The sequence below is a fragment of the Ictidomys tridecemlineatus genome, chromosome 6 (assembly GCF_052094955.1).
Source record: "Ictidomys tridecemlineatus isolate mIctTri1 chromosome 6, mIctTri1.hap1, whole genome shotgun sequence".
Classification (NCBI taxonomy): domain Eukaryota; kingdom Metazoa; phylum Chordata; class Mammalia; order Rodentia; family Sciuridae; genus Ictidomys; species Ictidomys tridecemlineatus.
In genome coordinates this window covers 147,856,380-147,883,639 of record NC_135482.1, presented here as the reverse complement: position 1 = coordinate 147,883,639, position 27,260 = coordinate 147,856,380, and the positions used below count along the sequence as shown (strand labels likewise).

At 34.0% G+C, this 27,260-nt stretch overlaps 1 protein-coding gene across 1 annotated transcript; it reads right to left on the bottom strand.

The window, feature by feature from the left end:
- Positions 1-117: 117 nt before the first annotated feature.
- Pcdh20 (protocadherin 20) lies at positions 118-5,839 on the bottom strand. The gene is made up of 2 exons (XM_005338140.4): positions 5,246-5,839; positions 118-4,196 (listed from the first exon to the last, which is right to left on the bottom strand). Exons 1-2 carry the CDS (start codon positions 5,375-5,377, stop codon positions 1,470-1,472), a joined length of 2,859 nt encoding a protein of 952 aa, XP_005338197.2. The 5' UTR covers positions 5,378-5,839; the 3' UTR covers positions 118-1,469.
- Positions 5,840-27,260: the final 21,421 nt, after the last annotated feature.

Here is a 27,260-nt window from a genome sequence, read left to right as displayed (position 1 = left end):
GCACAGAATACTAGTTTACCCATATTTAACCCTAAAGCCAAACTGATGCCAATATAGGCACTTCAGTAAAAGAACAAGCCCATGTTCAAATATAAAATGGTAAAAATGAGAAAGAAATTATGAAAATATATACCTTTAATTTGCAGACATATAAACACTTTTGGTACAATACAGACACATGATGCAAAAAAGTAAGATGATCCAGTTTAAGCTAACACATTCCTTGTTTATACAGATTTTGTTATAGTGCTCAGATAAAATAAAATTTCCAGCTCATACAATGAAGCAAAAGTGATAAATCCAGTGATGGACCAGTTTTCTTCATTGCAAAACATTCAGAAAAAGCTAAATTATCAAAGGAATCGGCTGCTGGGCTTACAAATAAACTCTTGGATCTAATCCAAAGCCAAAGAAAGGAAGCCAGAAATGGTAGCCAACAACCTAAACAATAAAAGGAAAGTATAACTTTCATATAAATGCCCAACTAAAACAACCAGTAGCACAGACTAGCTTCTAGAATAATTTGGTTTTAATGTGCTTTTTGTTTTCTTATGTGATAGATGAGTTTAAGCATATAAAAATCTAATGTATAACCAAGTACAAATTACTACTGACAAATATTGAAAGCACTAAAATGTCATGAACACTAAAAAGCAAATAAGGATTGAGACCTTTATTTGCTTCTGGCTGTTTTGGGGGGAGCACAATTTCTAATTACATTTTCTGTAAAGAAGGATACATATATTTTCCCCTGTAATCATAGCAAGTCTCGTGGTAAAGCAAACAGAAAGCAATTTGAGTACACAGAAAGTAAAATACTCTTCACCAGTCCAAACTTGTAACACATGGCAATGTTTTTATCCTTGCTAAGAAGGAATTGCACTTCTTTTTAATGCCTTCTCTTTCAAACTATACATGATGTACCTATGAGGTAATAAACATTCTAAGTACATTTATTTTCTTTCATAGCATATATTTAATTAGGGCAAAATTCAATGTAATTTTACATTTATTTAATGTTAAAAACATATTTAAAATATACTCTCTCATTAATTTCATGTACAACAACTGTCATGTACAATACCTCAAACAGTTCCCTGCAAAGGAGCAGCTCATGCCCTCTTGTGGTGAAAAGACTTTTAGATGAAAAAAAAAAAAAAAGTATCATTTTTCTTACCTTACTTCCCAGGTTTTATCAATCATTTGCTTGGTGTATGAAAGCTGCAAATCATGTCCAAGCTGTATTATAAATAACAATTCTATAGCTGTTAGTACTAATTTTCATTTAAAAATGCTGTACACATTTTATAACTCTGAATTTGAATTTAAAAACCTGTAAACAGCTATTTACAATATAAGTTATAAATTAGTCATCCTTCATTGGAACTGCCATCAATATATTCTTGTGTAGGCAAAGAAAACTATCCAAAGTCAGTTAAAACAGCTCTCTGTTAATCCACAATGAAATATTAAATATTAGAAATATCCATTGGTTTTCTCTCTCTCAGATGCAAGTCAATTTTTCCTTTTAGAGGAATTTGTACTTCCAAATTTTCATCTTCTCTGTGGTGTTTTTTCCCCTTCCTCAAGCAGATATATATGCCCATCCCTGTAACTAGAGTGATAGAACTCAAGCTTATGACAGACAGAGCTACTAATGTGGGCATACAGGACACAGATTCTACCTTCCTATGAGTTGGTTCTATTGAGATTTGTGGTTCTTTCTCCTCTATATTGATTTCTGGTTCTTTTCTTAAAAGACTCTCAATGTAGCTCTCATTACTGACAGTGTCATTGACAAATAGGTTCACCATGACGGTGGAATGGAGAGGCTCAGGATAACCATGATCACTCACTTTCACCAGTAAGCGATGCAGTCCATAATCTGTCTGCAGCAATGCCTCTTCCAATGTAATGTTGCCAGTTTTAGGATCAATCCTAAAGGACTCAGGCCTAGGGCCTCTTCTCCCTATGATGCTGTAAGCTATGACAGCATTCATGCCTGTATCTTTGTCAACAGCATAGACCTCTGTAACTGGGGAGCCAGGGAGAGTAGAAGGCAGTACCAACAGATAAGACATATTAGATTGAGGAAATAAAACAAGAGGAGGATTGTCATTGATATCTAGAAGGAGAATTGTGATTTTTGTGGTAGAGGAGAGGGCAGGCTCACCCCCGTCAACAGCTTCAACCCACAAAGTATAGGAGCTTTGCTGCTCTCTGTCCAAAGAGACTTTAGCCCTCAGCATGCCCTTCCCTGTATCTATGACAAAGATGTCACTCTGGTTCACCACGGAGAGGGCAACCCATCCATTTCGCCCAGCATCAGCATCTGTTACACTAATTACTCCAATTTCACCATATCCGGGAAAGTTTTCTGGCACAAAGAAGCTGAAGTCCTTGTTGATAAACCGAGGACTGTTGTCATTTTTATCCAAAACTGTAAGAGTCACAGTGGCTACTGATTCTCTGGGTGGCTTCCCACAGTCAACAGCTCTGACAGTGTACCTGTACTTTTCTTTCTCTTCTCGGTCCAGCTGAGTAGAAACTGTCAGGATTCCTGTAACACTGTCTAAGGAAAAATATGATGGAGCATCAGGTCCCAGGAAATAGGAAACTTGGCCTCTCTCTCCACTGTCAGCATCTGTAGCATACAGCTTAGTCAAAAAGGCATTGGGTGCATTATTTTCTTCAATAGTAAGCTCTATCAAGGGCTGAAGGAAAACAGGAGCATTATCATTGTCATCTAAAAGTTGCACTTTAATGATTCTTTTGACATGAAATCCCTCTGAGTTCCAGGCCACCACAGCTATTTCGTAGAACTGCTGCATCTCATAGTCCATAGGTTTTGAGGTCTCTAGCAAATATTCATTATTGTATGGTTTGTAGGGTGACAACTTAAATGGCCCTTCACCATCCAGGTAGCAGTTAACCTTGTATTTACCTTCTGGATCTCTTATGGTAAAAAATGCAATTGGAGTGTTAACAGGTTCCAGTTCTTTCAGATAAACAATTCCATCTACCTCATTTGCTATATAACGTGGGACAATTTCAGGTGGTCTAAAAATGACTTTGATAATAGACACTAAAGCAGTGATCACAGCAGGAATACAGCCTGGTCCATTAGCAAGGATGGTGAGTTTGTGAGTTTGTAGAACATTTCCTCCAATCTTGCTGAAAAGTTTAATGACCCCTGTAGCTTCGTCCAGATGGAATAAATCCTTGGATGCTTGTGGAACTTTCTGGCTATAACTATAGGTAATCAGAGCATTGGTACCCAAATCTCTGTCCACAGCCTGAACAGCTGCAATTGGAGTGCCAACTGTAGCATTCCCATATACAGTGATATTGATTTGTGAATCTATGAAGAGAGGGCAATTGTCATTAATGTCACTTATGCCAATGGTGAGAGTGGCACTGCCCAACAGTGGTGGAGACCCACCATCTTCGGCTATTATGATGCTCACATACTGGTCCTGGGTTTCCCTGTCCAATGCACCCATGACAATTAGGTAGGGGGTGCGCTCCCCATTCTCATTCTCCTCCACATCCAGGGTGAACATGCCATGGTAGTCCAACAAGCGATAGGTCTGCACCCCATTAGTGCCTACATCTGGGTCCACGGCAGGATGCTCTATGGCCAACCTGGTGTTTACAGGTGCATTTTCTGGGACCCAAACTGAGATTTGGGAAACAGGGAACTGTGGAGCATTGTCATTAATATCCCTGATGGCAATTTTCACCTTCACAAACCTGAAGTATTCCTGAGGCAGAACTAGCACATCCAGAAGCAAAAGGCAAGAGTCAGAAGAAGGAGAGGAGATGGAAATGCTGCCACCCCAGGCAGCTCCTCCACCCCCTTCAAGACACAGGGCTTCTCTGTCTATCTCCAGTGCAGAAGTGTGCAACTCCCCAGAACGGTTGTCTAGGGTCACATACTGGCCACTTAGTCCCCCAGAGGCCAGGCTGAAAGAGAGAGGGGGATTCCACTCAGCGCTCGAGCTGGCGTACTCTGGCAGGGACTGCTGATTCTGTCTCCCTGTAGCCCGGGGTACCAGCCTCAGGTCCTCAGCCAGGCTGCCGATGAGCACTCCCGCCGGCAGTCCTTCGTTCAAGCTGTACAGAAGCTCCGTGGCTCGGCTGTAACTCGCGAGGCAGTTGAAGGGTCCCACGAAGAGAAAAAACAGGAACACATGCTGGAGTGGAAGGAGGAGAGACGGTTCATTTGCACACACGCGGAAATAACAGGGATAAGAGTTAGAAAAGAGTGCTCCAGGTTGAATGCTGCCCAGATCCCTATTTCCAGGAGGAAAACCTCTACTCAAAATAGGGTGAAGAGGAAACTTGCGGCGAAGGAGAGGTCTGTGGAGCAACATTGTCTCCAAAACTTATTTTATCTGCTCATTTTTTATTCTCCATGTTGCCCCCATCATGTCCCCATCATCACCAGCTAACATTCAAAAATCCAAAACCATAGAGCATTCCTGGAAAAACACACTGGGATGAAGAAGGCTCCGATTCAGGGACTGCGCAACGCGACAGAAAAACCTCCCTAGGTTATGAGGAGGGAGGGGGCTGGCATTGGAGGGTACTGAAAGGTGGCCGATTAATTTCTCATTGAAATGAGCAATTCAGCCATTAGAGTCCTAGAACACGAAATTTGTGACATCCCTCTGAGACCAATAAAAACAGTAACAGCCATAATATGAAAAACATGGCAACACACCCCACCTGCTCAACCCCCACCCCAAACCCCTCCCCGCAACGCTTTAGGTCTCCCAAAGAGTGATTTTCATTTTAGCTCGCATGTAAAATCAAAATGAAATGATCTGGGTCTCCAGCTCCTACCAAGCCCTTCTACCACATCTTTTAGGGGGAAGAGAAGTAAACGCGGAAAATGATTATGCAAAAACAATTTGTCAGTTGCAGTAGACAACCAGCCAGATGCCGGCAGCAGGAAACAATCTCGGAACCTCTGTATCTTTTATAAAGCGCTTTGAGCGCACCGTCGCCTCCCTCTTCGATCTCATTTGACTAAATTTCGGCTATTGAAACTTCCTCCTAGGAACCTAGGACTTAAATATTTCTTGCCAAAATGTAAGCACTTTATCCCAAAGTCTGTTTCCTTTCCCATATTCTTCCCGGGAAGTTTGGATTAAGGCAAAAGGTTTCAACAACCATTAAGGAGTAGAAACTGCTTTACAGCAGTGCAACTTGTCGGGATCGCGAGCTCCTGAATCCTTACCGGTAGGTTCCTGTGGCTGGTGCTGCTCCTGGGACGATGTAGATGCCCCATATCCAGGCGCGGGTGCCAGGTCGCTGGGCGCCAGCTCACTGCCAGGGCCGGCGAGCTGCGCGCATTCCCTTGGCCGCGCATTCCCAGGGAGGCTGCAGTCAACGCGCTCCTGAAGGGAGGGTGGCAGAAGACACTCCCTCTCCGTTCATGCAAATCGCTGGGGAACTTCAGCCAATAGTCACTGGCTTGTCAATTAAGGACAGGAACTAAGGCGGGCAGAAAGACGAGGGGCAGAAGGGCACATTTATGGTTTCTAGTCCTGGACGCGAATTCGTCCGGAACCTGCCAAAGGAGCTGAAATGGGGGACTTGCCTCTGAAGACTGCGTCGAGGTGTCACAGGATCGGGCACTGGAGTGCTGCCCACAAGCTTACCTCCTTGCACCAGTTAGATCTCAAGTCCACAGGTTGCTAGCAAGAGTAGGAGAATTAAAAGAAATAAGTCTGCATTTGTATCTGAATTCAAGAGAGAGAGGAAGTCAGATCCACAGAGCAATCACAGGCGCTATGCCCCCGAAAGCCTGCTTTGCCATCAGTTCCTCCCAAAGACTGGAATCCAGCAGTGTTTGCATAGCGCAAGAAAATGCACTTTTCTCAGAGGAGAGGCGTCTCAACTTCTTTGTAAACGCTGCGTGAGCCAGAAAAGCAAATATATGAATTCAGTAAATGTTTCCACATGTTATAATTTGATTCTTTACTGTTGGTGATGAGAGAGTCTCTGTTAGTTGTAGGTGCAAGCATCTCTGGGTGTCTGTTTTATGGTTTTATTTTAGTGGCAGCCTCAGTTTCTGACCAGAAGGAAAAAGGCAGAAAAATGTAGGGGATGGAGATAGAGATAGGAGCAGATTTGCTCTAACAGGAGTGCTTCTGCTTGCAAGCAATTTTAACATCTTTCTCTCAGGGAGCATTTAAGATAGGGAGGGCACTCACCAAAGCTTAGGTTAAAAAATTGTATTACTTTTCAGATTATTCACTTTTATTTTTTTTTCCTGCACCACCCACCCCTGCCCCTGCCCCTGCCCCCTACTGTGTTTACTGGGAAATGACCCTTTGGGAAGAAATCCTGGAGGAGTTTGGTGAAAATGCTTAGATCTCCTCTGGGTCCAATCCTAAATAGCCACATGACTGTCATGGAATCACCTACCCACTGGGCTTATTCTTCATTTACAAAATCAGGCTGAAGGGGGACTTCAGTGCATTAAGTCCAGGAAACACTTTTGAAATGCAGGGTGCCATATAAACAATGGAAAAGATCACTCAATCTCACTAAGTAGGGATTATTCTTTATCAATAGACTTCCAGATATCCCCTTCACAGTCCTAAACATAAAACCTTACCTGTGGAATGACAAATGATAGAGATAGAACAGAAAAAAAAAATTTTTTTCTTGGATCAAAGAAATGAGTTCTCTGTTTTTTAAAGGAACCTATTTAATTTTCTTCTACTATATGTTAGCTAGAATATAAATTGTTCCAGCTAATTGTTGTGCTTTGGACCCTTCATATTTTCTCCTCCTTCCTGTTAATCTTAGAGACAGAGTCCTAAATATTGACAACACCTGGTTTATAACAGCTTGTTATTGCACAAATGGTGCTGTACATGGAATTCACAAACTCTTTATAATACAAATCAGATGTGTGGTGTGAACATGAATGATAAAAAATAAAAAATAAAAAAGCTCTTTCAAGTGCCAGTAAAACTGGAATCCTGATAAAGTGGGCAAACCACATACACACACATGAACTTGGGCCTCTGCGTTTTAGGCCATTACATAATCAATAAACAAACCACAGTAGGGGAAGCATGATTTGCCTCTCCTTGCTTCTTCAGCTGCCAGTTCTGCCCTACAGCTGAACTTTTACAATTATTGGTAAATATTTATGTTGAGGTTTGTAGCTGAAATATACTAGACTCCAAAAATCAGTAACAAGCTGCTTCTGAAGTGTATTTAATTTATGTCTTCACTCAATACCCATAGCTTCTAGAAGTTAGAGACACATGACCAGAATTAGGCAATCTGTCAATGGCCACATAACCTGAAATCTGAAGTAATTGTGCATCTAGACTGATAGCAAATGTAGCTGGGCACAGTGGTGTATGCCTGTAATCCCAGTAACTCAAGAGGCTGAGGCAGGATGACAGCAAGTTTCAGGTCAACCTAAGCCACTTAGTGAGAACCTATACCAAAATAAAAAATAAAAAGGGCTGAGAAAGTAACTCAGTGGTCAAGTGCCCCTGACTTCAATCCCCAGTACCAAAACAAACAAACAAAAACCAACAAATGCATTGGACTGTGTATTCCTACACAGCCCTACACAGTCAGTTTATGCCCTCTCTAATTGGTTAAGATTTTTTTTTTTCTGGTGAAAATGTAGAGTTCTTTTCATAGTTTTCCCTTTGTTTATAGGGACTTTACATAAGAATTATTGTTTATGGAGATATCCAAATGGAGTAATATTATCTCTTTGTAGTTGTTTTCTCAATTATTTGTAATTTCCCTTGGGCTGACTCTTAAACTCTCCATTTCCCCACTTTGGAGTGGATGCTTTTAATATGAATATACCTTTTTAAAATGTCCCTTCTACCCCACTATTGCAGAATTTTGGTCTTCTGACTTATCATTCAGCTGCCCCCTATGGAAAGGGTTATTATCACTCCTCTCCCTTTGTTAAGTTGAAAGAAATTAAATCTACCCATTCAACCATAATTTTTGTATACTGTTTCTAAAAATAATAAACATATAAACTAAAGCAAAAGCTATTTATATAAGTTGTAAACAGGGATTAATACATTCTGGAATATTTTTTTTAGTTACAAAATCTCTAAATAGAAGTTTGACATCAAGACTGGGAGATCTTGGCATGATGCTGGGCGATATCTTAAATATCACATGTCAAACTGTTCACTGACTACTTATTATCTTTTCTCTTTGAAGATCTATACAGAGGTTTCATGCAGCTTGATATTTTTTAATTGGGCTTAAATTTTTTAAAAAAGGACCAAATACGCTTCTTTCTTCTTATGTACCATCTTCCTGGGTATTATGAAAGTAATCCCAAATTCCCACTCCTTTTATTGCCAGTCCTGTGACTTACTGTTTGGTGTCACATATTTCTTTCTGAAGCTGATTTAGAGAGCTCCTATAGTATTAGCCCCTCGAAAAATAATACTCATAAACTTCTCAGATGTCTCAATTACTCTGGGCCTGCTTCCCAGGTGTTTTGTAAAAATTAATCTAAAAGAACTGTTATATTATATGCCTTTCAAGCCTATATTTTTATATAGACAAGGATACCAACATGATATAATAGCTGGTAACCTGAACTGATCTAGAAGGTTTGTATTCCATTCTCAGGATTGTTGCTAAGTTCTTGTATGATGTTAGGCAATTATACATTTCTTTTTCAACTTTCTATAAAACACCCTCACTTACTATATGTACAGATAGGCATGAAATGACTTATCTCATATGATTAACCAACAGACATTGCATTACAGGTTAATTTGGCTATTATTTACTATATCACTGGAGGTTAATATTTTTTTATTTACTTCAAGATTTGTGATCTTACTACATTATAAAGCTGTGAGCATGATTTTATGTGTTCATCATGATACCATTTTCAAAACTTGCATTTTTATAAACATACTCTAAAACATTTAATTTTTTTTTTATTGTTGGTCGTTCAAAACATTACATAGTTCTTAATACATCATCTTTCACAGTTTGATTCAAGTGGGTTATGAACTCCCAACTTTACCCCGTATACAGATTGCTGTTTCACATCAGTTACCCTTCCATTGATTGACATATTGCCTTTCTAGTGTCTGATGTATTCTGCTGTCTGTCCTATTCTCTAGTGTTTTATAAGTAACTAACTTTTTTTCAATTAATTCTCATGGCATCATTTAAAGTATTTTAATAATTGTAAGGTATCCACAAAATTCCATGTCATTAATATACACATACATATTTAAAGCATTAGAATCATAATCCAATCATGGAATGTTTAATTAAAAACTGAAAATAAATGCAAGTTAAGAATATTACCTGATTTTAAGACCATTTCAATCATTTGTCCTATTATAGAACATAATAATATTCTACATATTATATTTCATATAATAGAACATATGAAATCAGCAGTCTCTTTTGAAGGGTCATATACATTTTTGTGTATATGTAATGCAAATGTTATACATGTATGTCTATATAAATTTGTATGCTGTAAAATATAGTACATGTAATGTAAATATATTAAATATCATTATACTGTTATGATAAATATCAATAAAAAGTATATAATATATGATTGAATAATCTATATTTTTCTAATTAAATAATTTTGGTGAAGAGATTTAAAAAATAGTGTAATGTATGAGAAATAATAAAATGATAAATCATTGAATATTAATTATATTCCAAACATGCTAATGGGTGCTTTACGTATTATTTACTTAATCTTCACAGTTTTATAATGTAGTTGTTATTACACCCATTTTGTGGCCAAATATTTCATATTTGTTCAGTATTTACATTGACTGGATTCTGATCTGTAGCCTCCAAAGTGCATGATTTTCCAACTTTGGTATATGCTTCTCTCCTAAATGGGTGGATCTAGGGCCTATATATGTTTAAATGCATTTCAATTCAATAAACACTTACCACTTGCCTACAACAATAGCAAAAGTTATGATGGCATAGTTGTTTATATGAGGCCTTTTTAAAGTAAATCTTCTTTAGTCCATTAGTACTTCTAAATAGATACACACCCACAGACACAATTTACCTGTGTTTGGATAGCTTAGATATCCCAATTTGTAGACTGAAAATGTACTATGTGATTATGTTTCTGTATATACTTGATATTATTGCAAAATTCTCAGTAATTTTAGGGCTATGAAATTAGCCCTTAAGACAACAAATATGTAGCTGATTCAAATCCTCATTAAAATCCTATCATTTCCTATAATAGTTCTAAATTTTGTTCTCAGGATTGTCTGATATTAGGACATAGGCTAGAAAGACAGCATTTTTCTATCTTCTATTTTTAAAATCAAATGCCTTGATCTTAAGCATTGCTATAAATTCTGATTACTTTGTATTATTTTATTAATTTTCAAGTTTACAAATTTTTACAATTACTCATTTGAGTATTTTTCTAGTATATTGGGCAAACTTTAAAAAAAATCCTATTTCATTTTCTCTATATAATTTGAAATTAATTTTGAGACTAATTGGGAATAATATATTGGCTCTTTTGCTAAAAAGTTGGAGAGTTTACTTTGGTAAACAAATATACCTTTATATTACTTGTATGAAGAGTATGCAAATAAGGTAAATTACTGTACTACAAACTTGTATTTCAAAACATGTATTACTGTACTGAGCAATTCATAAAAAGGGACTTCCATAAGCACAAATCTATTCTAATTAGTTTCCTCTATGCTGTAGAATACTTTCTGTAAATAGATTACACATTTTTCCCCTTTCCCTATATATTACAAGAGGAAAGGATGCAGTAGGGTCAAGTGGTCCTTTTATTTTTCAGAACTCAATTAGCATCACTTTAACAGGGATAGGTATAACTGGGTGAAGTCACTAGAAAATTCCAAGTTTAATTTTAGCTAGCATTTTCAACGTTATTTCCTTATCCTCAAAATAAATTTTAGAAGTCATTTTCAACTCATTTGAATTTCACATTCTTCCTTCTTACTTCTGGTAGAGGTGATAATGAGCAGTGAAATCATCAAAAGAAAGGTGGTAGGATTGAGGAGGAGAAGAAATGAAGGGCATGGAAAATCCACAAAGTGGATCAGCAATTGCTGAATAATGAACCGTTATCTGAATGCAGTTTATTGATGATGTATATGCTAACTCCCTGGAGTCAGTCCCGAGGACACTTGAAAGGAGGGAGAAATACTGGCTGTGCACAGAATAAAGAAATTCAAAACCCTAAAAATTAGCATAGAAATTAGGTCAGGGCCAAAACAAATCCATTGAAGGAGAGAAAGAATTTTAAATTTTGCTTTAGGGCACTGATCCTGTCTTTCTTTGGATATCTATTCTTCATTTTCACAAACTAATATGTTATATTTGGGAAAGTTTAATGAAAATTTATGCTCAGGTAATGTTTTTACATAGCTCTTTTGCCTGGCTTTATAAAATCTCTTTTTATTTCATTCTGTGATTCTAAGGTGGGATTTACAAAAAAAAAACAAAACAAAAAAAAAAAAACCTGCATGACTCTTCTGATTTCTGCATGTGTGGTATATAAAAGGACTGAATGAATATTCTAGGGTCAGTGAAGAGCTTTATCCATGTTGTAAGAAGCAAAAATTTCATGGTGTGATAGCTTTGATCACTAGCTGCTTCTTTCTGGATATCTTTATAGAAAGAGATTAGAGGTTGCTGACCTCCATTTCATTTACTGCTAACAGCTACCAATTATTGAGCATCTAACTTTTTATCAGGTGCATGATTGGTATTACCTCTAATCTTCACAAGCTTTTTGCAAGCTAAAGATGACCCCATTTTACAGATGAAGAATTGGAGACTTTTGTAGGTTAAGTAGGTTGCTTGATGTCACACAGTTAGGAAGTACTAAGTTAGGATTGAATAGGGAAATTTTAGTCATTTATTATAATGTTTGTGAGTCTTTTTTGTACATAGCAAAGTTATTCTAATATTTACTGAGGTAAGCATAAATGCTGAATATTGCATGCATACTCATTATAAATAGTTCATAGACTTTGATAGTAACAGCAATATCAAAACATACAAAACTTCTTGAAAAATTGAATAAAAATGGATTTCAATAAAATGTACATCTGCTTTATATTCAATAAAACATGTACATATTTTCTTTTTTTCAAGTTACTTGGACTATCAAGAAAAGAATGTGGGTTTGTATTTAATTAATTATTTAGAATTATAGGGCAGAAAAACATTTGCTTGGTAAAAATAATGTGCTTCTTTAAAATGAAACAAAATATCCTAAAGGCCCACCAATTCTTAATGGTAGATAATATTTAACTCTAATGAAGTCAATATCAAATTTATTTAGGATATAATAACAATAATTATTGTGTTTTGTGGATTTCTCCTTGTTATAGATAAATCCCTCATTAATTAGATTTGAATGGAATAAAGTGTTAGTGACAAAATTTTATCAATAACTTTATATTATATTCATGTATTTATAGGATTTAGATCGAGTCAAACAAATAAATGTAGACAAGATGAATATTGCTAGACTAATAGTTATCACTTCCCAGAATTTTGGCTTTGTTCAGTTTAACACACATAAGCAAAGGAGAAAAAAAGTTGAAATGAGAAAAAAAAATTGAGAAATTTAAGCCATAGTTTTCATGATAGTTTTCACTAAATGAAAGGATTAAAATTTTTTTACTGTACCATAAGCATGGAATATATTGTATATTGGAGCAATTTTCCTTATTCTAAATGTGGATATACATGGCATGCTATATTAAAAAAAAAAAAACATTAAAACACAATTACTACCACTTTCGTATTCCAGTACCTCTTGGAAAAAAAAAATGAACCTAGTAGAATCCTACAAGAGCTTGTTAAACTATTCAGTAATGTTCATAAAAGGCATTTTACCTATAGTGTACGTCAGTCCTAAAGCTACAAAACCTCAGGAATCCCTGCTAAATCTTAGCAGTCCTGTAGAAGTTCTAGATCAAGATTGATTTCAGGTGCCATCACCATATAACTATAATATTTAAAAGAAGCTCTTTGGGGCTAGCCATTGATCCTTTGCATCTACATCACTGCCCAGTCCTCTCTGGGATGTTATACAACAGCCTACACTTTATCTCCATAATGCCATAGTCAAAATAGCAATGTCTTTTTTAAAAAAAAATAGCAAAAGGACATTTTTTTTCACATTTAAGCATTTGTTATAAGATATCAGCAATCTTTGGTATTTTCAGTTTTATATTTTCCCTCCACTAGATTTTGGCAAAGAAAAGGCATATTCCATACAAGTTATCAGACATTGAATAATGGTAGTAACAACAGAGACGGTAACAGGCTCTTATTGCTTTTATTGTTATTGCTTCCTTTATGAGTTCTTTACACATTTATAGTTCACTTTCCCTGACTTCTCCGACACTACACTTAATTTTGTTTTGTACTTTATATCTTGACTCTATTTTTGTCTTTGCTAGATTTTTTTTCCTCTTTTTACCTTTTAATTATATATTCTTCCAAAGGTTTCACATGTTTCCTTCTATAGTCACTCACTGGAGAGCCCTTTTATAATAATTCTTGTCATCTATACTTATGCCTCCAATATCTATTCCCTAAAGTCCTCAAATTCGGTGCATCTCAAAATTCTTTCTGTCATTAAGAGACATCATCTAGAGTTGTAAAGACCTTTATCCCCATGTGACACTTAAATATTCTTCCCTGAGAATGGAGTCTCATTCCATCTTATATCCCTATTCTATGTCAAACTATCTGTATATGACAATTTTTCTAACACAAAATAAAAACATCCATACTTATATTAGCTACTGAAATGGTAGTTCACCAATATATTTATTTCTACATCCAAACTATTATGAAACCAATAACTACTGGTGCCATCTGTTGGTGAAAGAAAGAATTGAGGTTCCTAGCTTTATTATCACCAAATTAATAACATGGACGACTGACTGTTCTTGGAACACTACAAATATAGAAGTTGAAGGAAGGCATAGAGTAAAACAATGAAGTTCTGCCTCAGTGAAATCAACTGTCTGCTTCACAAGAGACCTGAGATAGTGGTATTAGAGTAGCAAGAAAATGTTAACAGCTACTGTATGTTGAGGTTTCAGGGGACTAAGATATATATGTGTGTATTATGCCTGTGTGCATTGTATATAAATTCCCACAATAACCTGTGAAATATGCATAATTATTTACAATTTAAAAACTGGTAGATTATTACTTAAAAATTTATGTACCTTATTTAAGATCATGCAGCTAATTAGATGAAAAATCTAATTTGGGGAGGGAAAGAGAATAGAGTGAGTACTTTTAAATAAGTTCTTAACTCATATTCATGTATCCTGACTATATGCTTTTGTTTTTCAAGGACAATCTATTTTTAGCTTATTTTCTCAGGGCATTCCCATCTTTCACTCAAGATACTGTAGTTTAGAGAATGAAATATGTGGCCAACTTAAATTAACCAAATTTACAAGATTGGTACAGAAGATCAATGTGTAACAAAAATCTAACCCTTACAAAAACTTTCATATTTATGTGGCATGGTTATTGCTTTTTCTTTTTTTTCTTTTCCCTCTAAAGATAGTGGAAATGGGAAGGGGAAAAATAACCAAGGAAATAAAATTGTAAAATCAATAAAATGTTTATTCACGGCATGCTGATTCTGGAAGGATCATGCCAATGGAAATGGAGTACTTACAGCCATTTGGCTCTGATTCCGTTTGCATTTCTCTGTGCTTCCATGCATACTTCCTCTGGGTTACTCCTTTTGAGTTTCAAAAACTGATCAGTCTCTGCCACTGAACACATAATTTCTTTAAAAGCATGGGAGCTTTCTCAGAGTATGGGAAGCCCAAGGTCTAGGAACCATTCTCTCACTAAAGAGTATTTTTATGCTTCTGTTCTGATAGCATATCAAATCAGAGGACAGACTTCATTACCAAGGTAGGGGAAGGCATTTCACTGTAGACTAAAGGTATGAACAAAGGGAAAGCATTTGTTTATGAGACTAGGCTTTGTGATAAAAAAAAAAAAAGATCTGGTTTCAGTTTCAGATTTTGCAAGTTACTAGTAGTGTTATCTTGAACATTACTTAGAATTTTGAAGACTTAATTTTTCCATTTAATAAAAATGGTTGAAAATTTGCAGCACTTACCATTTGCCAGATACTGTCCTAAGAACATTACATGCATTAATTTTTAAAATTTTCATAAGGATTATGTGAGCTAGGCATTGTTATCATTATTTTACTATGAGACATCTAGAGACCATGTAGTTTGCCTGGGATTACCCAGCCAGTAGTGGAAAAGCCGAGTCAAGAATGAGGCAGGTTGCCTTCAGAATTCTTCACTCACCCATTTCCTTGTAATTTACCCTGGAAAACAGGGTTACTATTGTTGCAGAGTAAGCCCACCCACAGAACTGAAGTAGCTGTGGGGATTCTCAGTCACCAATTTTTGCAATCTTGCAAGAAGGATTTCTTAGCTGGAAAGAATTTGTTTGGGAAAATGAGATTCAGATAAGTAGAGGGAGGGGAGAGAATGGGTCATGGGAATAGGAAAGATGGTAGAATGAGACAGACAGGATTATCCTAGGTACATGTGTGATTGCACAAATCATGTGATTCTATTTCCTGTACAGCCAGAGAAATGAAAAGTTGTACTCAATTTGTGTACAATGAATCGAAATGCACTCTGCTGTCATGTATAACTAATTAGAACAAATTAAAAAAAAGATAAGCAAACAGTACAGCTGTTAAGGGGTCTGACCATCTCTGAAAGGAACTGTGTGGCTCTTAACAGAATTGGGGTTTTGAAAAGTTCAGGTTTCTTTGACTTTGTTCTACCATCTTGTATCCCCTTAATTATCCTTTTGTATAGCCTTTAGCCAATTTCCTAAGGGCCTGAGGGTTGTAATAAATAGTCATAAGGGGTACGGAGTGGCTTTAATGATAAGGGAGGATCCTTCCAACCTGGACATCAGATAGTGGTCTGGTATCAGTAGTTAAGGGATTATTATGAACTATGTCTCGGGGAGGTTCTGACATACTGGAATCCATTTTCCTGAAGCTTATCTACTTCAGTAAGGATCCCCACTATTTCAAGTAACTATTCCCTTAAGGAGTTATAATTATCTATTTGTTAAGGGAAGTTGAACATTCAGGTTCCCATTTTACAGATGCTTACCTGTCTGATAAGGTCCCTGTGGTTTCACTTCTGTGACTCATGAGTTTTTCTTAAAATGCATATGCCTGATGTCTGCCTTGCATGTTACTGCCCTGCATTGTCCTTCCCCTACCCACCTGCTCATGTCTGAGTAACCTACCTAATGCTAGTACTTACTTATGTGTTTAAATGAGAAAATATATTTAAAATATTCACCAAAGTTCTTGTCACAAAGTTTAATAAGTGCTGAGTGCAACAATACTAAAACTACTCTCCCCTTTCCTTCTCCTTCCCATCATTTTCATTCAAATTAGAACATGGTTCCTTTTCTTTTCAGTATACTACATAATTGTTGCTGTTTTTGTACCTTTGCCAGCACATTTTTCTTCAATTAAAAATCCTATAATGTCTGCTAAGGTTTTCCCAAAACATGATTGCTTTTCAAAATGCAGTGTATGTGACCTTTCTTCAGTATACATTTTTGGTGCCTTTATCTAATTAATTTTGATTCCTAGACGTTTGTATTTAACTTAGAGATTTTATACACCATTTCATTTATATTTCATAATAAGTTTTTCAATGTCTTTACATATTGTTCTATATCTTTTCTGGGCAGCCTAATATTTGTTTATTTTTCTGATTAGCTTATGATGTGTTCCCCAAAAGCTCCCGTCTTAATGCAGAAGGTGAAATGATTAAATTATGAAAGATATAACCTAATTAGTTGATTAATCAGTTTAATGGATTAATAATTTTAATGGACTAACTAGGTGGTAACTGTAGGCAGATGGGGCTTGGCCATAGGAAGTAGATCACTCGGGTAATGACTTTGAGATTTGTATTTTGTTGTGGTACCCTGCCCTCACTCTCCACTTTCCTGCCACCTTGAGCTGAATAACTTTCTTCCACTTAATCTTGGGACCAGAGCTAGAGAGTCTGCTGACCAGAGAATGAACCTCTGTAACTGGGAACTCGAAATAAATTTCCTCTAAGTTGTTCTTTTCAGATATTTTTGGTCAGTGAGATGAACTCAAACACACTCCTCTAGGTTTGCATTTTATTTGTTTCAATGTTTTATACACATAGGTTTTCAGTGAAGCTTTCTCTGTGTGCATCTTTGTCAATATTTATTATTATTTACTATAAATGACTAAGTATTGAATATGTGTTTCTAATGGAATAGAAAGTTTTAAGGTGTCCTGATATGTTTTTAATAAATATACTTCTAGAATTTTGTAGTAATTTGTAATATAACTGAGAGTATATCAGTACATTCATATACTCTGTAAATCTACAACAGTATTATCAGCAGTTAATATTTTTTAAAATCTATTTTCATTATGAGAAGCCCAAAGAATATTTATTAATGTCATTGAGATACTTATAATATTGAAAATTAGAAAAAATCTTATGCATTTTAGGGGAGGAAAATTAATGATTTTTCTTACTGGTTTAAGTTTACTAATATATATATATATTAGTAAACTTAAAATTTATATATGTATATACACACACACACCGTTTTTTTAGGATGGTTTGATACATTTCTTAAGTATTTAACTTATATTTACTTTCATCTCCCAAAATAAATAATAAGGTTTTTATAAATATGGTAAACATAGACCAGGCAGATTAGTAAATGTTCAATTAATAATTTTTAAATGGCTGAAAGCAACGATTGCTTAGATTTTTTTAGTAAATATTCTCAAAATATATTTAAATTTTACCAGAAGCATAGATAGTCATTTTCAAGACATAAGAGACTCTGCCTAAGGGAGTATCTGCCAAAACACTGTTTTTAATGATTATTTTAATATATATTACCTTTAATATTTTTCACCTGTAAAATATGTTATATAGTTTTCTAATTTATGGCAGAAACAGTTAATTAATATTCTTTTACCAGAGTTAAAAATACAACATGGTAAGTTCATTCATTGAAGAAATATGAAATTGTTTTACTCAAAATCAAGTGTATTGTAAACATCACATTCTCATTTTCATCTCTGCTGGATGGACCTCCTAGCACCCATAGACCCATGGGATTTGCTAATCTATTTTTTCTTTCCTTGGTCAGGTCTTCCCTGGAGTTCAGCAAATCATAATAATATAAAAACTCCTTGCTCCTTCAGGGAAAATACTTTTTTCTTTTTTACTTTGAAAAACTGTTTTTTTTCACATTTGTCTCTAGTTTAAAATGTGAGAACAAGCAATGGAAAATACATAGAATTACAAATTTCTGTTTATCTTCTAGAAAAAGCAGACAGAACAGTGAGATAAAGAATTTATGATATTAAAGGTCTGGTGTTTTGAGCTTAGAGACTGGTATCTTTCAATTTAGATTAAATTTTAAATATAAGTACCAATGATTGTATTACACTGTCAGAAAAGTATCATTAGCTTGATATTTTTTTAAAAGTCATTGAAATTTTTAACAATCTAGAATAGAATAATTTAGGTAAACTCAGATTTCATTGATATGTATAATTTGGAAAGTTGGAATTAGCTTTTATAATCAATCATACATATTTAGAGTAGGTGGATACCTGAGTTATCTATCTTGTGTTTAAATCCCTCATGTTATGTACAGGAAAGCAAGGCTTAGAGAAGTTAAGGTAATCTCACTAAATGATTAACTACAGGAGAGGTAGGACATGTTGACTTATCTATTTATATTGTATATTTATCGTTAATCTTTCACTGAATTATTGTAATGATAAATTTTCAGTGTGCATATTATAATCTTTTAATTAGAAGATGTCTACTACATTCACCTTAAATTTTGCAGAAAAAACAGCAACACTATTAAAATAATTTATAAATTAATTATAAGGGCATTTATTAATTTGTTATTGTAATAAATTTAATTGTCATTTTAGGGTGTTTAATTTACTTTCTCATTCTCTTATTCTATGAGTTACAATGCCATCTTAGTCATCTCAAAAGAGATACATTTAATTTTTATACAGTCTATAAAATTATGACACATAGACAATTATATGCAATAGTTTTATTTTTAAAATATATTGGGCTGGAGTTGTGGCTCAGTGGTAGAGCACTTGCCTAGTATGTATGAGGCCCTAGTTTGATCCTCAGAACCACATAAAAATAAATAAATAAAATAATGTCTATCAACAACTAAAAAAATTTTTTTTAAAAACATAATTAGCTACAGTCTTTACTCTTTTTATACCAAAGTATTTTAACTGAAGACTTACAATTTTATTTTGATAGTATTTTCTATCAATATATTAATTCAGAGAAATTATTAGTAAAATGCTTTTCTAAAACAGTGTACCACAGTAGGAATCATCCTACTCTTAGTGGTCACTCATGTATATATCACAATAGCTAAAAATAGATCTGAAATATTAATATCATATTATACTTTACGTCTACCTACTCACAGATTCTTTCCTTTATTTTAAATGTATTCTTTTTTTCTTGCCCTATACTCTTTGACAAGAAAAACAACTTTTGTCTTTTTAAAAATAATTTTATTTTATTTATTTATTTTTTATGCAGTGCTAACCCAATGCCTCACACCTCCTAAGAAAGCACTCTACCACTGCACCACAACTCCAGTCCTACTTAGAGATTTCTAATCTTTTTTGAGTCTGTTACAAACCACTTTTAATTTCTGTACTACAACGTAGAATCCTGGTTAGTAGGAAAAAGATATGGACTTTAATTTTAATTCTTTCTTATAATTTATATGACCTTAATTAGATCATTTTACCTTTTTTGGTGTTTTGATTTTATAATGTATTTTAAAATCTGTTGAATTGGGATAATCTCTAAATTTCATACTTATCTTAAAATCTTTCAATCTGAGAGTCCTTATTATAACAATTTTATGCCTAAATATTGGTCAGTGTGAAAAATATAGCAATTTATTTTAAAAGACTTCTCCTTTTTCTTATATTTGACTAATTAAAAGACAGATGATTCTTAAATTCTCATTGATTTTTAAATTATTTGGTCAAATTAATATAATATGTATGAAGGCCATAATCTTGTGGTAATTACTCATATTGGGTAGCAAGGAACAACTACCAGATCATATTGTTCTTAAGTTAAACAATCAAAAAATAAATTAATAACTTGTATTGGTAAACAGGAATATTAAAATTAGACTTCATGGTGATGGCATGATTTTATCTGTTTGATTCGTAAAAATTAATAAGGCTGAAAATACCAATTGTGGGAGAACTTGTGAACTCATATACTACTCATCTGGTGGAGGATTAATCCACTTACTTTTAAAAATGACTAAACATTATTTATGGATATTTGCATATATAAAATAACTTCACTTTTAAAAAAGGATTATGAACATATAATTCAAACTTGTAGACTTGCATTCTCATTTATCTGAGAGAAATATAAGAACTGACATAGGGCAAGACAAAGAATGATTAAAGAATAGTGAGTGTTGGTATAGTTCTTAAGTGTTGAGTTATTGTTTTTTCCAAATCTATTTTTATAACAGTATTTTGTTAATCAGCTACTACACAATGTAGGCATTGACAAGGAATTGTAGCCAATACATATTTAAATATATTTTATCAAAATTTGTTCTTAGAATGTATATTATAAAAAAGTTTTGTACAAATAGATTTTACAAAGCCAAAAAAATTACAATTAGAAATGAATTATTATTCAAAAATCATTATTAAACAATCCAGAGATGAGGCTATATAGAAAAGTGAATGATATTCATATTTCTTTTTTGGAAGTAGAGGGACATCAAAATGATTTTAATACCTGTCATGTGAGAAACTCTTGCAAAGTGATTGTGGAAACATTTGAAAATTTTCATTTAAGTCCTGGGGAATTTATGGAAGTAAACAAAAAAAGGGGTACTTAAAAGTTAAGAATATTGTAAAAGGAATTTACCAAGCTAAAGAGAGAAGAACATAGTCAAAGATGTCCAAGGCTGGTAAAGCAAAGCACTTTTTAGAGGACAAGTTGCCCAGTGATAAGATTTTGATGCCATTAAGTAGAATGGTGGGCTGGGTTAATAGCAAAGAATAAAACCAAGTTGTTAGTTGTTTTTCTCTCATATTAACATATTTGGATGGAATTGGTAAGGAGTTGAGAAATTCTGGATTTCTTTTTTTTTAATTTATTTTTCAGTTGTAGTTGGACACAATACCTTTATTTTATTTATTTTTATGTGATGCTGAGAGGATCGATCCCAGGACATTGCACATGTGAGGCTAGTGCTCTATCAATGAGCCACACTCCAGCTCCGGAGAAATTTCTGGATATCTATCTTGTCTACCTTTGTATGATTGAAAACAGTATATATATTTTTTATGAAGGAAACATGACCCTCTGTGGACCTTTTTGAATTTTATATTACTTTTTTGAGAAAGAATTAGGAGTGTTTTGAGCTGCAAACCAATCTGTGGAGAGAGGTAAGAATTATAGATCTAGTTATATATGTATATAAAAAGACTTTGAAGTAGCAGTTGAAACCTTGGACTTGGGGAAATCATCTCTAAATAAACTTGTGTTAGCCAAAAGGATAATCAGAAATATGGTATTTTGATACCAAGAGTGAAAAGACAAAAGTAATAAACATTAAGCACAGAATAAAAGTCATGGTGAATAGAGTTCTTGTGTGTTGGACATTGTGCTGAGCTCTTTACATGCTTTATCTCAAGTCATCCTCCAAACAGTATTATAAAGTAACATGCTCCTAATTTTCCAAACTAGAGGAGTAAAGGAAAGAATTGTTAAATTTGCTCAATGCTACACATCTCTAGATCTAGAAAATAAAGTTAACTAACGGCTGATATATCAGATTTCTGTTTACCATATTAAGGCATCTCTATACCAGAACAGGAGTTGATGATGTCCAAAGTCAAAATGTAATCAGATAAACATTAAAGACAAAATCGAAAAGGAATCATTAAATTTAGCATTTATTAAGAAGATGTTTGGTGTGTTAGAAGTAATCCATTAAAATCTTGGAGAATTCATGGAAAATATTTTATAAAATGTAATGTAAAGATAAAAAGGGTACAACAAAATTTATAAGTCAAAGATAATAGACAGTGATGATCCATATAGTTAGATAAACTTTGAACAATAATGGATAAGCTATTTAGTATTTCAACAAATTAAATAGAAGGATAAATTAAGTACTGTACAATAAATAAATAAGCCTCCTATCATAGTAAGTAGTGTCTAATAGAAATTCAAATAAGAACACCTGTAATCCCAGTGGCCTGGGAGCCTGAGGCAGGAGGATTGCAAGTTTGAGGCCAGCCTCAGCAATGAAGTGAGGCCTTAAGAAACTTAGACACTTTCTTAAAATAAAAAATAAAAAGTCCTGGGATATGGCTCAGTGGTAAAGAACTTTTGGAATTAATCTCCTGTAGAAGAAAAAGAAGAGGAAGGGGAAGGTAAAATGGAAGGGGAAGGGGAATTGCTCTCTCCTAATATGTGATTTTGTGACTTTGCTGAGTTCGTCTTTTGAAGATTTGAAAAGTGAGGCAAATAGAAACCAGATGGTGATATGCTGAGGAATAAATTGATAAACACCATACTGGTGATAATAAATATAGATTATTTTTCTAAATGTTTGGCAGTAAAATAGGTTGCATTAGGAATGTATTTGAAAGATATGATGGAAATTAGAGAAGGAAAAATGTTTTTGGAAAGAGAGAAATCGAAGATGGAAAAGTTGATGAAATGATGCCTTAAAGGAGATCTGACATTATAAAGTTGAAATCTCTGAAACTGATTGGATTTGTGTGATACTGATAATATTTTTCCTTCTTTTCAACTCCTTTGAATGATATGGATTGAAAAATATTACAGGGGAAATGATATCAAACCAACCTTTAGAGTATCTGGCATAGGATCCATTCCCTGTGCTGCTGAGTCGCAGTGTAACTAAGGCTAGTCACTGTCCTAGGAATTCATGCATTCTCTTGTATAATAAGGCAGTGGAACTAGAGAATTCTTAAAACTCTTTCTTGTTCTGACTTCAGTTTTGACAATTTCTAGAAAAGATTCTTTACTTTAGTCCTTTATATCTTTTTCTTGGTTATTAAAACTAATCCTCAAATATTTGGAAATTTAAAAACAGAAATAACAAAACAAAAACAAAATAACCTCACACAGTTTGAATTTGTGTAAATGTGGTTAGCAAAGGAGTCTTTTAAACCTTTGCATTGGTGAGCCCAAATAATTGTTTGTTTATGGGCTAATGATGTATGTATTGACATCAGCGATTTTTGTGTTCTTACTCTTTCTCTAGATATTTCTTCCTGATTTCCTATCTTTCCTCCAAATCTGCAAGGCCAGTTTTGTCCTTTCACTTCTCTAGCTCTCTTTTCACTGATTCACTACCTAATTGAAAAGTCGATTCAGATACAAATGGTATAGAAATATTTTCAAATAGGAAATAATAAAGACGTGCAGTGTAAACAATATTACATGAAGTGTATTTAGTAAATGCAAAACACTAAAAAATATTCAATAGGAAAAACATCTGTGCTGTATTTTGAGCTTTACAAACCTAAGTTTTCTTTTAGCAAATAACAGAAAAGTGAGTTTGTAACTTATTTTACTCTCCCCCCCCCTTTTTTTTTTTTTTTTTTTTTGGTACTGGGGATTAAACCCAAGGGTGCTTAACCACTGAGGCACATTCCAAGCCTTTTTTTATTTTTATTTTTTATATTTTTGTTTTAAGCAGAATATCATTAAGTTGCTTTGAACTTTTCTAAGATGCTGAGGCTGGTTTTGAACCTGTGATACTCCTGCCTTATCCTCCTGAGCTGCTAGGATTACAGGGATGTGCCACTGTGCCTGGCTATTTAACCTTTTAAATTCAAATATTTAATCTTTTAAAATCAACTGCAAATCCAAAATTATTCTTTTTAGAAACCCACTAAAGAAAATAAAAATCCATGTATACAAAAATGTGCATGCAAAATGTTTAAAGTTTAAACCAGAAAGATATTTAGGTTTCAGTTTAGACTATATCTCCTCATCTGATTCTGTTTTCAATGATCATTGATTAATTTATCAAAAATTCCTGCATCTATTCTTTTCAAAGTTTCAAGGTTGAAACTGAAGATAAAAGCATAAAAATTATGCCAGTATATGCCTTCAACATTTTCAGGAGTAAACGAAACCATATGGAATGCACAAACTTTGTCAATCTTGAATAAGGTGGTTATTAAGTAATTAAATGAAGTCAATATTTTTGATAATGTTTTTCTGTATGAAAAAGACATGTATCCAAATTCTGATTAAACTCAATTTATTGTTTTCTGAATAAAATAAGTAAAGTAATTCTTTTATTCTATGTGGTCAATAAATAGTTGGTGGCTGAGCCATTTTATGAATGGGATATTTTAAATGATTTTGCATATAGATATTAAATATCAGTTTTACTAATGAATTTTTTATTTCAAAATTTTCCAATTGTCTAAGGAACAGAATAAGAATTCTACAATAAAATATCAGCATGTGTATTTTTTTTACAAGCCATTTAAAAAATTTGAACATCAACATCTTAAATGATTTTACCAACTTTGTCCAGCTTTTATTGTGTGGCCATTGCCTGTTTATAAGCACATATATACATACCATCATAATTCTACTCCATGCACAGATGCATACACACACACACACACACACACACACACACACACACACACACACACACATCCCAAGTACATCTCCCTGCAGATGTACCTACATTTCTGCTCATAATGATTTTTGGAAGATGTGAAACAATACAAAATTTCATGAGATTATTTTATAAAATTTCCAGAATACATTGTAAATCAAATTTTTTCACATAAACTTTGATTTGGGTGAAGTTTAAAAGATGTATCATTTTCTAAAGACAAATGTTGAAAACAAAATACATTTATATTTCCTATTCCCTTAGTTATTTTTCCAGTTACTTCTTAGGAAGAAAATCTGACATAATAGTTATTCCTATATTGTACTGAGGAAAAATAAAGTCATTGACATGGTATTAATATGATACAGCTGAGATGTTTAATACCTTAAGCCTTTCATGGCATTTCTTATCACCTTGACACAGCGATGACATTCCTCTTTTGGCCAGCTTAGTTTTCCATTGCCTACAACTACTTGAAATTTATGAATATTTAAAATTGTGAAAATAAGCTCTCCTTAAATCTCTGTTATGAATCAAAATCTGAGGTTCCCTCTCCCTTTCCTCCACTGGATTCTCCCAGGGAAGATTCTATGACCTGCAGTGAGACACTACACCTAAAAGGGCAAGCCCATGATACCATGGCAGGTACTTCTAAGCACACAGGATAAAACTTCTTTCACATCAATATTTCATACAGTTGACCACATTGGTCAATGGACTACAGACTCCAGATCTACAATATTGGCAGGAAGAGGAGAAGTATATACCTTCAGAGAGTTTTCTACCCATTCTTGACAGATTAGCTGCTAACTTTCTTGCAGTTAAAGATGTAGCAATTTAACAGTTTACTATAAACCCTCTTGAAGCTTATCATTTTGTGTCAATAGTTTATGTAGGCACTAGTCCATTCTATGTGTTTATCTATGTGGTTCTATGCTACATACTATTTTTTTTGCACTGAGTTAAAACATGCCATACTTTCTTTCTTTCTTTCAAGAATCCATTTGTTTTATATGATTTAGATAAAATTATTACATATTATGTGGATTGACAATAGCTTAGGCCAGCCAATCAATCTCCATTTGTTTAATAATCAAAGGCTCTGGACACTGTTTTGAACATTAAGCATAGTAAGATAAATATATTTAGGCTTTATTAAATTAGATGGTTCCACTTGATATATATATATATATATATATATATATATATATATATATACTCATATATTCTCTCTTTACTGGAAAAATAAGACTTTGGTATAAGTTTTTTCTTGTAATTTCATACCTTAATATTGAAACAATCTAAATGTGGTAAAAAAGAAGAACAAACTCAATTTATAGTTTTACTTATTATTTATCATGAGTCAATGGTAATTTGATGTTTATAATATAATCTTAAAAATAAGATTAACATGCAAAAATATATTTACTCATAATAAAACTCTTTAAAAAGCTGACAAACAATTATGACTTCTATTACATAATAGAAGGCCTAGAGATAAGCTGAATTCTAGATATCACAAGATCAAGGCTAAGGATTCATTCTTTCATGGTTTTCTTATGTGTACCTTACTCCTCTACAGTCATTTCCAGGAAGGAGAAGAACAGGGAACAAATAACAATTTAAAAAGCTGGTACTACCAGATGGTTAAAGCAGAAAAGATGGTGCAAAAATTAAACAATGAAAGAAACACTAACTCAAAACTGATAGGCCAAACAAAATCATAAATTTAGACATGAAAAATCCCTATATAATGTATTTTAGTGGCAAACCCAGGATTTGATGATTACATGTATTGATATGAAAATATCCTATGACAAAAGTCAATACCTATGAATAAAAATCTCATAAAGATAGGAATATAGAATGCTATGGGTCATACACATCAAAACATATGTTTATGTTCTACTCCCACACCTAGGAAAAAGGCCTTTTTATCACAAATGGCATTTTTATAATGAAATAATCTAAGATGGAACAATGAGAAAGTAAAGTGAGCTGTTTGTTTAGTGTGAATTTCATTCTTAAAAGGAGACTAGGGTGGGCTGCTGGTTCAGTGGGAATAGGAGGATCTGATTAGGATACAGCTCTCAAGGTCCAAACACTTTAAACCATTGCATTTTTTTCCCATATTAACACAGGAGATTTATTTTAAACTGGTTATCTATAACTAGCAACTTTTCTCAGCAGACTACCCATGTTACTGTCATCTCTTAATCCCTAGGCTGCATTCCAGTTTTGCCATCACCTTTACCACTTTACATATTACCCTCTCAGAGGCAGTCTACAGGGACTCCAACCCTACAACAGTTTGCCTGGCCTTACAGATTTCCCTTTGGAATCTCAGTGGAAGCCTCCAATACCCCTTCACATTAGCATCCTGCATTCTGGCAGAACCTGTACCA